Source organism: Cibotium barometz, chromosome 1, assembly GCF_041138505.1.
Source record: "Cibotium barometz isolate CiBa-2024 chromosome 1, ASM4113850v1, whole genome shotgun sequence".
NCBI classification, from domain to species: Eukaryota; Viridiplantae; Streptophyta; class Polypodiopsida; order Cyatheales; family Cibotiaceae; genus Cibotium; species Cibotium barometz.
The window spans coordinates 62,974,090-62,985,105 of record NC_141046.1 but is presented as its reverse complement, the minus strand read 5'-3'; the positions used below and the strand labels follow the sequence as shown (position 1 = coordinate 62,985,105).

The window sequence follows — 11,016 nt, the reverse complement described above, 5'->3', positions numbered from 1 at the left end:
GGGGGGAGACCTGTAAACCCCTTAGGATGATGATCCTTGATGATTGTTGATGAATGACACACACACACACACATATGTATGTAAAGAGATTCTTCCAAAGAAATGAGTGGGCCAAAGATCCTCGAGGACCTCGCATTAAAAAAATACATTGCTTATTTGGTGAAATTTTTTTAAAGAGCATAAAATTTTAAAAAAAGTAATACAATTTTGAGGTGGGGGAGTAACCGCCGGATATTCGAGAGGCACCTCCGAAAGAAGATGCTTTTAAAAATTGCAAGTGAAAAAGCAGAACCGCCCGTCACAACAACAGCAAGTGTGAAAACTTGGTGATCCTCTCAAAGCCTGGCAGGTGGACTTCTCCTCCTCCAAGCTTTGCATTCTTCCACAGCCCACCAACCGCCTCATTTCCCCTCATTTTCCTGCTAATCTCTCTCTTATAAGCTTCCTGTTTCTCCTGTTTCTTCGTTTGCTTGCTATTACACTTCGGTCGCCTTTTTTCCCCCCATTTTTTCTCCCACCTTCCTGCTGTTTTTACCCAGTCTTCTGCCAATTCCCTCTCATTTCTTGCTATTTCTCTTCATTTTTCTTAAATCTCTTGCGAAACACAGGTTTTCTTGTAAGGATCGCCCCAGCTCCTGCATTTGGGCGATCTAGCGGGGTTAATTACAGTTAAATCATGAGCAATTCGGCCGTCCTTGCTGCTGCTCCTGTTTCAACCACAGGCAACCCAGCAGGTAAGCTTGATTGGCCCTAATTAAGCACGACTTACCATGTACTATGTTTCCAAAAAAAGATGCTTATTACTAATGTTCCGTTTTTCTGATGCACGGGCATTTTTAGATCTGTAATTTTTTGGGTCTCTGTATGCGTGCTGTTTGGCGTTTGAGATTTCACGCTGTGGCTTTTCAACTGCCTTCACAGATTGATGGGTGTTCTTGGGGCACTGTTGCTTAATAAATAAAAAATTAAATCCGTAAATTTCTTTTTCTTTTTTAGATGGCTTTCTGCACTGGTGTAGAATTTTATTTTCTTAAATGGGTTTTTTTGCCTGTAGGAAGCTTTAATATTAGTCACTGTTTGATAATATTCTTATTTTTTGCAGAGGAAGTCTGTGTAGGACCTCCAATAAGGTCCCAGAGAAGCAACAGGTCGGCCGGTAAAGGTGAGCAGTGATTTTCATTGCTTGTTAACTCTTTGAATAATGCTAGTTAATCATGTTAAATTTGCAGGCTGCGTGGGTGTGTGAGTGTGAGTGTGGGGGTGGGTGTGGGTGTGTGTATTTATACTGTCAACTGCATGCATTATATGTATGATGCTGGTTAGTCATGTTTATTTTGCAGGCTTAAGTTCTTACATATGCAGCGCGGCAATTGTTTTTTCCGATTTTTTAGAAACTTATTCGTTGTGCATGTCTTCAGGTAGAAGGAGAAGAGCTATTGCAGAGCAAAGGCGGGCAGAGCAGCAGCATTGGAGCCATCTTGTGCATGACAGTGAAGAGGAAATTTATGTAGCGCCTCCAAGGCCACCGATCAGCAGGCGGCAGTTGAGGCGAGCTGCCAGACGCTCCTCTCAGGGGGAGTGGGAGGTTAATGAGGATGACGATAACCTTGATGTCGCCCTTGGTAATTCAATCAAGTGAAAAATACTTGTGTTGAGCAGGTGCTAGCTATAGAGCTACGTATCTTGGCTTTAGTTTGTTGCCATGTGCGTACAGTAGCCTTTTTTCTGTTAGGAGGTAATGTATGTTGTGAGGTTGGTTTTTTTTTTGGCAAAGTGTCCTTGTGTTGGAAGTGCTCAGAATGCATGGGGTTCATAACTGCTTCTTCCTTTTTATGTGCAGCTCTCTCTCTTTCATTGTCGGAATTGCCCCATGATGCAAGGGAAGATAGTGGGCCAATGGTTAACCTTACCCGCCCAGCCGAACACGGGCACTTGGACTTGTCATATGAGGTATGTGTAAAAGTAAATGTTCTTTGCTGCTTGCGTAGCCTTTATATCCATGACAATAATTGCTGTCTGTTGTCATTCTTGGAATTTCCTAATCTATGCATGAATTTTTGGGCAGAGCCTGGTGATGCTGGAGAATGTGAAATGTACAGCTCCTGCTCCCTTAGTCAGATCATTGGCAGGGCACATTTTCAACAAGGACAATCACATCTCGTCGGCCGAGAGTGTAGAGGAGTAAGTGATACACATCTTACATGCATGCATGGTGTTATCAGCCTTGATCAACTACATGTTACATCATTCATGGCATAGTAATCGTATGATGATGTGATGAAGTTGGCCATTGATGTAATGTAGTCACCCATTTGCAGGAAAATGAGCATGCACATGGTTTGACTGTAATTAGAACTGCCTCTTATATGCCTGTTTTTCTTACAGACTCTGCACTATCTGCCAGATCGAGTATAAAGACGGGGACTCGTGCATGCTGCTGCCTTGTCTGCACGCATTCCATGATGTTTGTGGTTCTGAATGGTTTCTGAACCACTCAAAATTATGTCCAGTGTGCAAGCATGATGTCACTGAGAAGGCTTGAATGTCAACATCTTCTGTGCAAGTGGAGGATGTCAGATTATGAGGCACACCACCTTAGGCTTCTGCTGCTGCATCTCTCTCTTTACATGCTGTACAGTTTAATATGCTGTAGATATCTCGCTTTGTACAGAATTCCTTCCTGCCAATACTCTCCACTATCATGGATTGTCAATTGTATTCATTGTTTCAAACAAATGGAAGCAAAACTTTTGTATTTGAAAACTGTGTAGTGTGCTATATGCAGAATGTGTTCTAGCTCTTAGGAGTTCAAATTCTATTGTTTATGGCTAGTTACAAGTGGACCTTCACATGTTTGTGGACATGTGAAGCCACCTTGCGGAGGAATATATCAGCAGGGGCTGTTGGATGATTCCATATGCGTGTCATCATTTTGACATGTGACCTCTTAAAAAAGGGGATGTCTGACGTGGGATGGTGTCTTGCAGATGGAAACTCATCTGCCAGTTCTACCCTGGACTCTCACAGCTTCCTCCAAACCATTCACCAATTCCACCCTGCCCTCTTATGCATCCGGACCCTCACACCCAATCTGTGCCCTGACACCCATCACCAGCTTTGCTGCTTCATGATTTTCGTCTGCAAGCACAGAGAGGCACCTGCATGGGTGATTCTGGGCTGCAAGCAGAGGCTTGACAGGGTTGAACTGGCTTTTTCGCAGGAGCCACAAGCTTCATGTGCAGGAGGGGGTAGGCTGTGTGAAGATGACCTGTGCTGGAATCAACACAGCAGTTGAAATCTCCCGATCATAGCGGGCCCTCAGCTTTACCTCTCTGCAGCCCCTCATATTGATTATGGTGATTGATTTGGAATCTTTGGTCTGCAATCTGGTGAGAGGAGGTGTGCTTGTAACTATCTAACTTGGCAAGTAGTATCAGTAAACTTGGTCCATCTCTGCCTGTTGATAGCAGCTAACCTACGACCGTTACCATTGCTGGAGGATCAATGGCAAAGAAATTTTTTTATGGTCAGACAGAGTTTGTGGCAGTGTCATGCTGTTATGCAGGCAAAGTCTCTCTGAAAGAGTGAGCATTGCAAACGGGCATCCAATCAGATCCATCCATGCTGCCAGTGACCTTGTGCTGTTATGTTGCCCATCCATCACCCTTATAGGGCTTGCTGGCAACTCTATGTGGGACAGAATCCAAAATATATGCTTTTCAACGCAAAGGATTCCAGTAGAACCCCTTTGCTTCATTTGTTTCAAGTTGTGTTCATCACAAAATGCATTTCTTGTGAAAATGGTGGTGTCCCCATGAGAATTGACAGTCCTTTAGGTTGGTTATTTAGTATTGTTTTTAACTTCTACCATTGGTTATAGGGGTTAGAAAGGAATTGTAAGATTCCTACCCAGCCTCTCAGGATGTCCAGTATCTTCCCCTGGAATCAATCTCCTCTTCAGAAATATAAAAGATCTTGTTTTTGCTTGTTTTGGCCTAGAGAGAGAAAATGTTCTAGAGAGGTTATTCAGATTTTGAATATTTTTGGATAGAAAAATTTCTCATCTTATTTATATAAGTTCTCTTGAAACAGAAGTTCGAAAAGATTTCCAAAAGGTGCATTAGAAATCAAGTATAATTTGTTTAAGAGGCATTATCTTAAGGGTCAAGATTTTTTCGAAATTTTAAATTAAGGTTCTTATGGGCCAATAAGATCAATCCATGTGTGAGGAGGAGATAAATCTAATTTGTAAAAAAAAAACCCAAAAATGAGTAAATGTTCACATAAGATGAAGAGCTGACTATGTACAAGGTTTATTAGTAAAAAACTATGAGTAATATTAAAAAAATAAGATATTTTGGGTATAATGATTTTATTTTGACACATATATAAGGAAGACGAGTCCCTTCAAGGAGGCGTTTACTTCACATGCTTGAATGAGTTTTAAATTAAAAAATAATGTGATATTTTTATCTCTCCTCTCTCTTGAATCAAATCGAATCAAAACCGAATAAAAAAAAAACCAAACTAGGTTCAAATCTAGTCTAAATTCAATCAAACTGAATTTGAAAATTTTTAGAAATCAGTCGCTCTTGGTTAGAGTCTTCCTCTCTTATAAGTAGAACCTGAGTTCTTTGTAAAAAAATATGAACTATGTCAGAATTATGCTGAAATAATGATAATTTTTATTATTCTCTAAAATTCTCTCTAAATTGAAGAAATTGGAGCTTTCCTCCTTCTTCAATCTCCATTGGTGGCTCCATCAGTATACTAAATCAATTGATTGGTTGGGGATCTCTATCGTGATCAAAGAATCAAGCAATTTGTAAGGTAAAGTGTGAATTTTGATCTTTTTTCATAATTTCTCAATGTTTCTCTCTTCTCAATCCCTCTTAAGCTTGAGAAGCTTAATTAGAATGACTTTTTAATGTTATTGAAGTTAATTGATGAATGGTAGTAAGAAAATACATAAATTCTCATTTATATTTAATTTTAATGGTTATTATGATTTGATCTTCTCTAAAATGAAAATGATATTATGTCTCATTGAAAAAAGGCATTCCTCTCCTCTTTAGTAAATCCAACCATTCTTTATCCTAGATGAATGATTAATGGATAAAATCAAGTTTTTCATAATGTTTCTCTTAAATAAGTAGAAATTGCTTACATTAGAATGAATTAAATACTCTTGGTGAAATTCTAGTTGATTTTAGAAAGTTAAAAATTGAAAAATGGTCAGCCATACAAAGGAGGTTATGGCGAAATTTTTTAAAATTGTGTAAAAATAAGTTTTACTTTTTTATTCTAAAAGTGTAATTCTTACTAAATTGGTTTATGCATGGATAGATGCATAAAGAATTTAAATTAATCCAAAAAGTGTTATTTTTATCAATTTTTTATTTTATGCATAGAAAGATGCATAAAGATTTTTATTTTTAATTCAAAAGAGTGATTTTTATCATAAATGATTTTATGCATAAATTAGATGCATAAAAGAAATTCTTTTATATTAAAAGAGTGATTTTCATCATAAATGATTTGTATGCATAAACATATGCATAAAAGATATTTTTTTATATTAAAAGTGTGATTTTTATCATAAATAATTTTATGCATAAATTAGATGCATAAAAGAAATTCTTTTATATTAAAAGAGTGATTTTCATCATAAATGATTTGTATGCATAAACATATGCATAAAAGATATTTTTTTATATTAAAAGTGTGATTTTTATCATAAATAATTTTATACATAAATTAGATGCATAAAAGAAATTCTTTTATATTAAAAGAGTGATTTTCATCATAAATGATTTTATGCATAAATTAGATGCATAAAAGAAATTCTTTTATATCAAGAGTGATTATCATCATAAATGATTTGTATGCATAAACATATGCATAAAAGATAATTTTTTATATATTAAAAGTGTGATTTTCATCATAAATGATTTTATGCATAAGAGAAATTCTTTTATTCTAAAAGTGTAATTCCTACTAAATTGGATTTATGCATGGAAAGATGCATAAAGAATTTATTTTAACCCAAAAGTGTTATTCTCATTAATTTTGATTTTATGCATAGAAAGATGCATAAAGAAATCTATTTTTAGTTCAAAAGAGTTATTTTCATCAATTTTGATTTTATGCATGAGACGATGCATAAAAGATCGAATTTTAATTCAAAAGTGTCATTCTCATTTAAAATGAATTTATGCATAGAAAGATGCATAAAAGATTGATTTTTATTTCGAAAGTGTTATTCTCCTTAAAATGAAATTCATGCATAAATAGATACGTAAAGAAATCTTATATTAAAAATAAGAATTCTCTTGTATTCTATAAATAGATATGAGGATGTGAAATGAATCAGATATATAAAAATGAACCAAGGAATGGATGTATGGATGTGGATGTGGATGTATGGATGTGGATGTGGATGTATGAATGTGGATGTGAAAATGGATGTATGGATGTAGATGTGAATGTGAATGTGGATGTGGATGAGGATGTATGAATGTGAATGTGGATGTGGATGTGGATGTATGAATGTGGATGTGAAAATGAATATATGGATGTAGATGTATGGATGTGGATGTGAAAATGGATGTATGGATGTAGATGTGGATGAGGATGTATGAATGTGAATGTGGATGTCGATGTATGGATGTGGATGTGGATGTATGAATGTGGATGTGAAAATGGATGTGAATGTATGGATGTGGATGTGGATGTGAAAATAGATGTGAATGTATGGATGTGAAAGTCGATGTATGGATATGGATGTATGGATGTGGATGTAGATGTATGAATGTAGATCTGAAAATGGATGTATGTATAAATATGGATGTGAAAATGGATGTATGGATGTAAATGTGGATGTGGATGTGGATGTATGACTGTGGATGTGAATGTGGATGTATGAATGTGGATGTGAAAATGGATGTATGGATGTGGATGTGTATGTGGAATAATGAATGCGAATATTTATGTAAATGGATATGACGTCGATATGAACAAATGGATGAGATGAGATGTCATGTGAATCAGAATGTGAATGAATGATATAAGATGTGAATGAATGAGATGTAATGAGAAATGGATATGATGAGACATAATGTAATTTAAGAAAGTTAGGAATAGATGTTATGTGAAGTGAATGAATCTGATGTGATGGGATGAAAAATGATGTATCCGGTTAAGAATGGATACGCATATGATTTGAATTTGGGTTAAGTAATATGGATTGATGTGGAGCAATGTGGAAAGACCAGAGTTCAATATAGAAACTGTATTTGTGACCTGTTTGTAAATGACTGTTTTATGTCAAGAATGTTGGGGAAGCATTTTGACTGTCTTGTGATTAAGGTCGTGGAGACCTAACTGATAAAGTTGCAACTGCTGACAGAGAGTCATTGGAGGACGTCTCGCGTAGCAAGGTCTACCGAGGTCTTGATCAGCCTTGGTTCGATTTAAATGGTGAGGTTCCGGTACGGTGGATGAGGGACCAAGGAAGCGGCCTATGAGTGAAGCTCTAGGTGACCTGCGAAGGATCCTAGAGGGTGCTGACCATACGGTGCTCGGGCTTTGGGTCGTCGAAGATACCCACACGTGCGTCATGGAAGATATTGGAATAAGGAGTAAGAGTTGTTTTCTGAAACCGGGCATGGATCTGGTTGATTGACCTTGCTGGTCCTCAACGGATAAGTCCATGGCTCTTTTATATGGATCTGTTGGTTGATCTTGCTGATCTTCCACGGAGATTCCATTTTGTTATGTGAATATATTGTCGGTTACTATGAGCTAGGAACTATCAAAAAGGTCCTTGAGTGAACAGGTGGTGAGCGTTCTGGTTGCCAATGATGCCATAAGTACACCGATGAATTAATGATTGAAAATATGGATTCAACCAGAGATTTTGAGGATTGTGATCAGTGACATAATGGTTTCATTAAAGGATTGTTTTAAAGTTAGCTGATGCTGAGAAAAAGACAATTTCATATTGGGTGTGTAAGTGGTGTGACTAGTTTTATGTTTGCATGAACTTCCGGCTAGGGGACCTGGGAACTCCTTTCCCTGGTACCCGGGACAAAACCTAACCAAATTCCTAATTGAATCCCATCACTACAGTGGTTGGGCGGTTGGCTAACCCATGGGACTGGATGGGGTTAGGCTGGATTGATGGATCCATAAAATGAGACTCAATTTCTATTGTAGTATGCTAGATGAAGTAAATCTCGAATAGTAATTGTTCTATGGAAAAAGGAATCAACGGCTGTGCCTCTCGATGGGGAAAAAAGCGTTGATCTCTATGATCCAAGTGCAATCTATCCCTTGATCTGACTATGGAACTTACGAGTTCGGTCAGATCAGTTCAGTTAGTTAAGGCTTTTGACCACGTTAGGGAAAAATTATCTTGGTGGAATCATCCGTGCTTTCCGGGCAAAGGAAGTTTTTTCCGGGTTCGGTTTTGGAAAAACGGATGGATTAGTCCCTCGTCCGGATATCCGTTGGACGAGGCCCCGAATGTGGGACCCCAAGATGTGCTACTTCCACTGCTAGCACACCCAGAATCCGTTGCGCGGTGGGGACGGGGATCTCACAGTTGGTATCAGAGCTAATTGGGTAATGAGGATCAATCGAGAAGCCAAATATGTCAAAAATTTATCAAGAAGAAGTAAAAGGTTGTAATTGTGTGATAAAATTCATACGATTTGATGTTCAAACTGAAATTCGTAATTTGGTAATTGGGTCTTCAAATGGAAGTACCACAATTGTATAGAACCCCTGACTTGCTTGAGGCCTAGACATGATAGTATTTACCTTATAATTCCAAGGACCATGACTACTCGTATATACCGAGGATATAACTGCAGCTCTTTACTCTGGCAGTATATACAAGTAAATCTAAGACTTGAAATTATAAGCATTAATGCTATCCAGATGATGAATTCGAATGTGGTTGATATGATTTTTAAATTCTGGTTGAGAACTGATGAGTTGATTTGGATTGTGATTGAAAAATGAAGATTTCTGAATTTTGGCTGAATTGTAATTAACTAAGTAAAACCAAAATTAGGATGAATGGGACGAGTCCCTGTGATGATGTTCTTAACTGGAATGATGTTAATGACTTCAGCCAATCACTATCAGATTAGTGGATTGTGCTTGCAGATTACTACTGTTAACTTTTGATCAGTGGATCAAGTTAAGGGTTGATAAATTAAAAATCTGAAAAATTGAAATCCCCATGGAGGATTGTTCAGATAAAAAAATTCAGTCTTGATTCTATGGAGAGCCGACCTATTTAGAGAACCCCAGAATCAGTTGAATTAAAATTCGAATTGAATCATAAATAAAGAAACTTAACAAGAATTTTCGTATTGATAGGAACATGGACCGAGGTCGTCGTGGTAGAAATGTTAACCCCCAACTCGATGAAGAAGAGCTCGACCTGGATGTTTGTAAAACTCTTCGTAGTTCGCAGCCTGGACCTTTCAAGGGTCAAGGGGAAAACTTGGGCGAGGCTATGAAGAAGTGGATCGAATCAATGGAAGAATACTTCGATGTCACCGGGTACAATGAGAAGAGCAAAATGGCTCTTACAAGGCTGAAGATAGTGGAGACAGCTAGAGTGGCATGGAGAAACCACTGCGAGACAAACCGTCTCGACCGTAATACCTAAACTTGGACCGATCTCAAGGCTTACCTCAGAAAGAGGTTTTGTCCCCCAGGCTTTCTTGAAACTAAGATGAATGAGTTCTTGGAACTAAAGCAGGAAAGCTGGACAATTGAAGAGTACCATCAGGCTTTTGCCCTTCTCCTTAAATATTCCTCTCAATTGGATGAAGATCAGCTAATGGCCAGGTTCATTCGGGGAATGAACGAGCCATTGGATACTTTAGTCAAGAATGCCAAATCCACTTCCACGGCAGTAACGCTGGAAGTGATTGAAGAAGAAGAAGAAGATGAAAGAGATCAGACTCCACCTGCGAGATGAGGACATCTCGCGTTTTTCAAGTGGGGTAGGATGTAAGATTCCTCCCCAGCCTCTCAGGATGTCCAATATCTTCCCCTGTAATCAATCCCCTCTTCAGAAATATAAAAGATCTTGTTTCTGCCTGTTTTGGCCTAGAGAGAGAAAATATTTTAGAGAGAGGTTATTCAGATTTTGAATATTTTTGGATAGAAAAATTTCTCATCTTATTAATATAAGTTTCCCTGAAACAGAAGTTCAAAAAGATCTCGAAAAGGTGCATTAGAAATCAAGTATAATCTGTTCAAGAGGCATTATCCTGAGGGTCAAGATTTTTTCGAAATTTTAAATTAAGGTTCCTATGGACCAATAAGATCAATCCATGTGTGGGGAGGAGATAAATCCAATTTGTAAAAAAAAAAACCCAAAAATGAGTAAATGCTCACATAAGATGAAGAGTTGACTATGTACAAGGTTTATTAGTAAAAAACTATGAGTAATATTTAAAAAATGAGATATTTTGGGTATAATGATTCCATTTTGACACATATGTAAGGAAGGGGAGTCCCTTCAAGGAGGCGCCTACTTCACATGCTTGAATGAGTTTTAAACTCAAAAATAATGTGATATTTTTATCTCGCCTCTCTCTTGAATCAAACCGAATAAAAAGGAACAAAACTAGGTCCAAATCTAGTCCAAATTCAACCAAACTGAATCTGGAAAATTCTAGAAATCAGTTGGTCTTGGTTAGAGCCTTACTCTCTTATAAGTAGAACATGAGTCCTTTGTAAAAAAATAGGAGAATTATACTATGCCAGAATTATGCTGAAATAATGATAATTTTTACTATTCTCTAAAATTCTCTCCAAATTGAAGAAATTGGAGCTTCCCTCCTTCAATCTCCATTGGTGGCTCCATCAGCATACCAAACCAATTAATTGGTTGGGAGCCTCTACCGTAATCAAAGAATCAAGCAATTTGTAAGGTAAAGTGTGAATTTTGATCTTTTTTCATAATTTCTCAATGTTTCTTTTCTCAAC

General features: G+C 37.4%; 1 protein-coding gene across 1 annotated transcript; it reads left to right on the top strand.

Moving 5' to 3' along the window:
- Nucleotides 1–296: 296 nt before the first annotated feature.
- LOC147642298 (E3 ubiquitin ligase BIG BROTHER-related-like) lies at nucleotides 297–2,763 on the top strand. The gene is made up of 6 exons (XM_086804910.1): nucleotides 297–734; nucleotides 1,103–1,162; nucleotides 1,419–1,622; nucleotides 1,841–1,950; nucleotides 2,066–2,181; nucleotides 2,386–2,763. Exons 1-6 carry the CDS (start codon nucleotides 677–679, stop codon nucleotides 2,540–2,542), a joined length of 705 nt encoding a protein of 234 aa, XP_086661036.1. The 5' UTR covers nucleotides 297–676; the 3' UTR covers nucleotides 2,543–2,763.
- The last annotated feature ends 8,253 nt before the right edge of the window (nucleotides 2,764–11,016 follow it).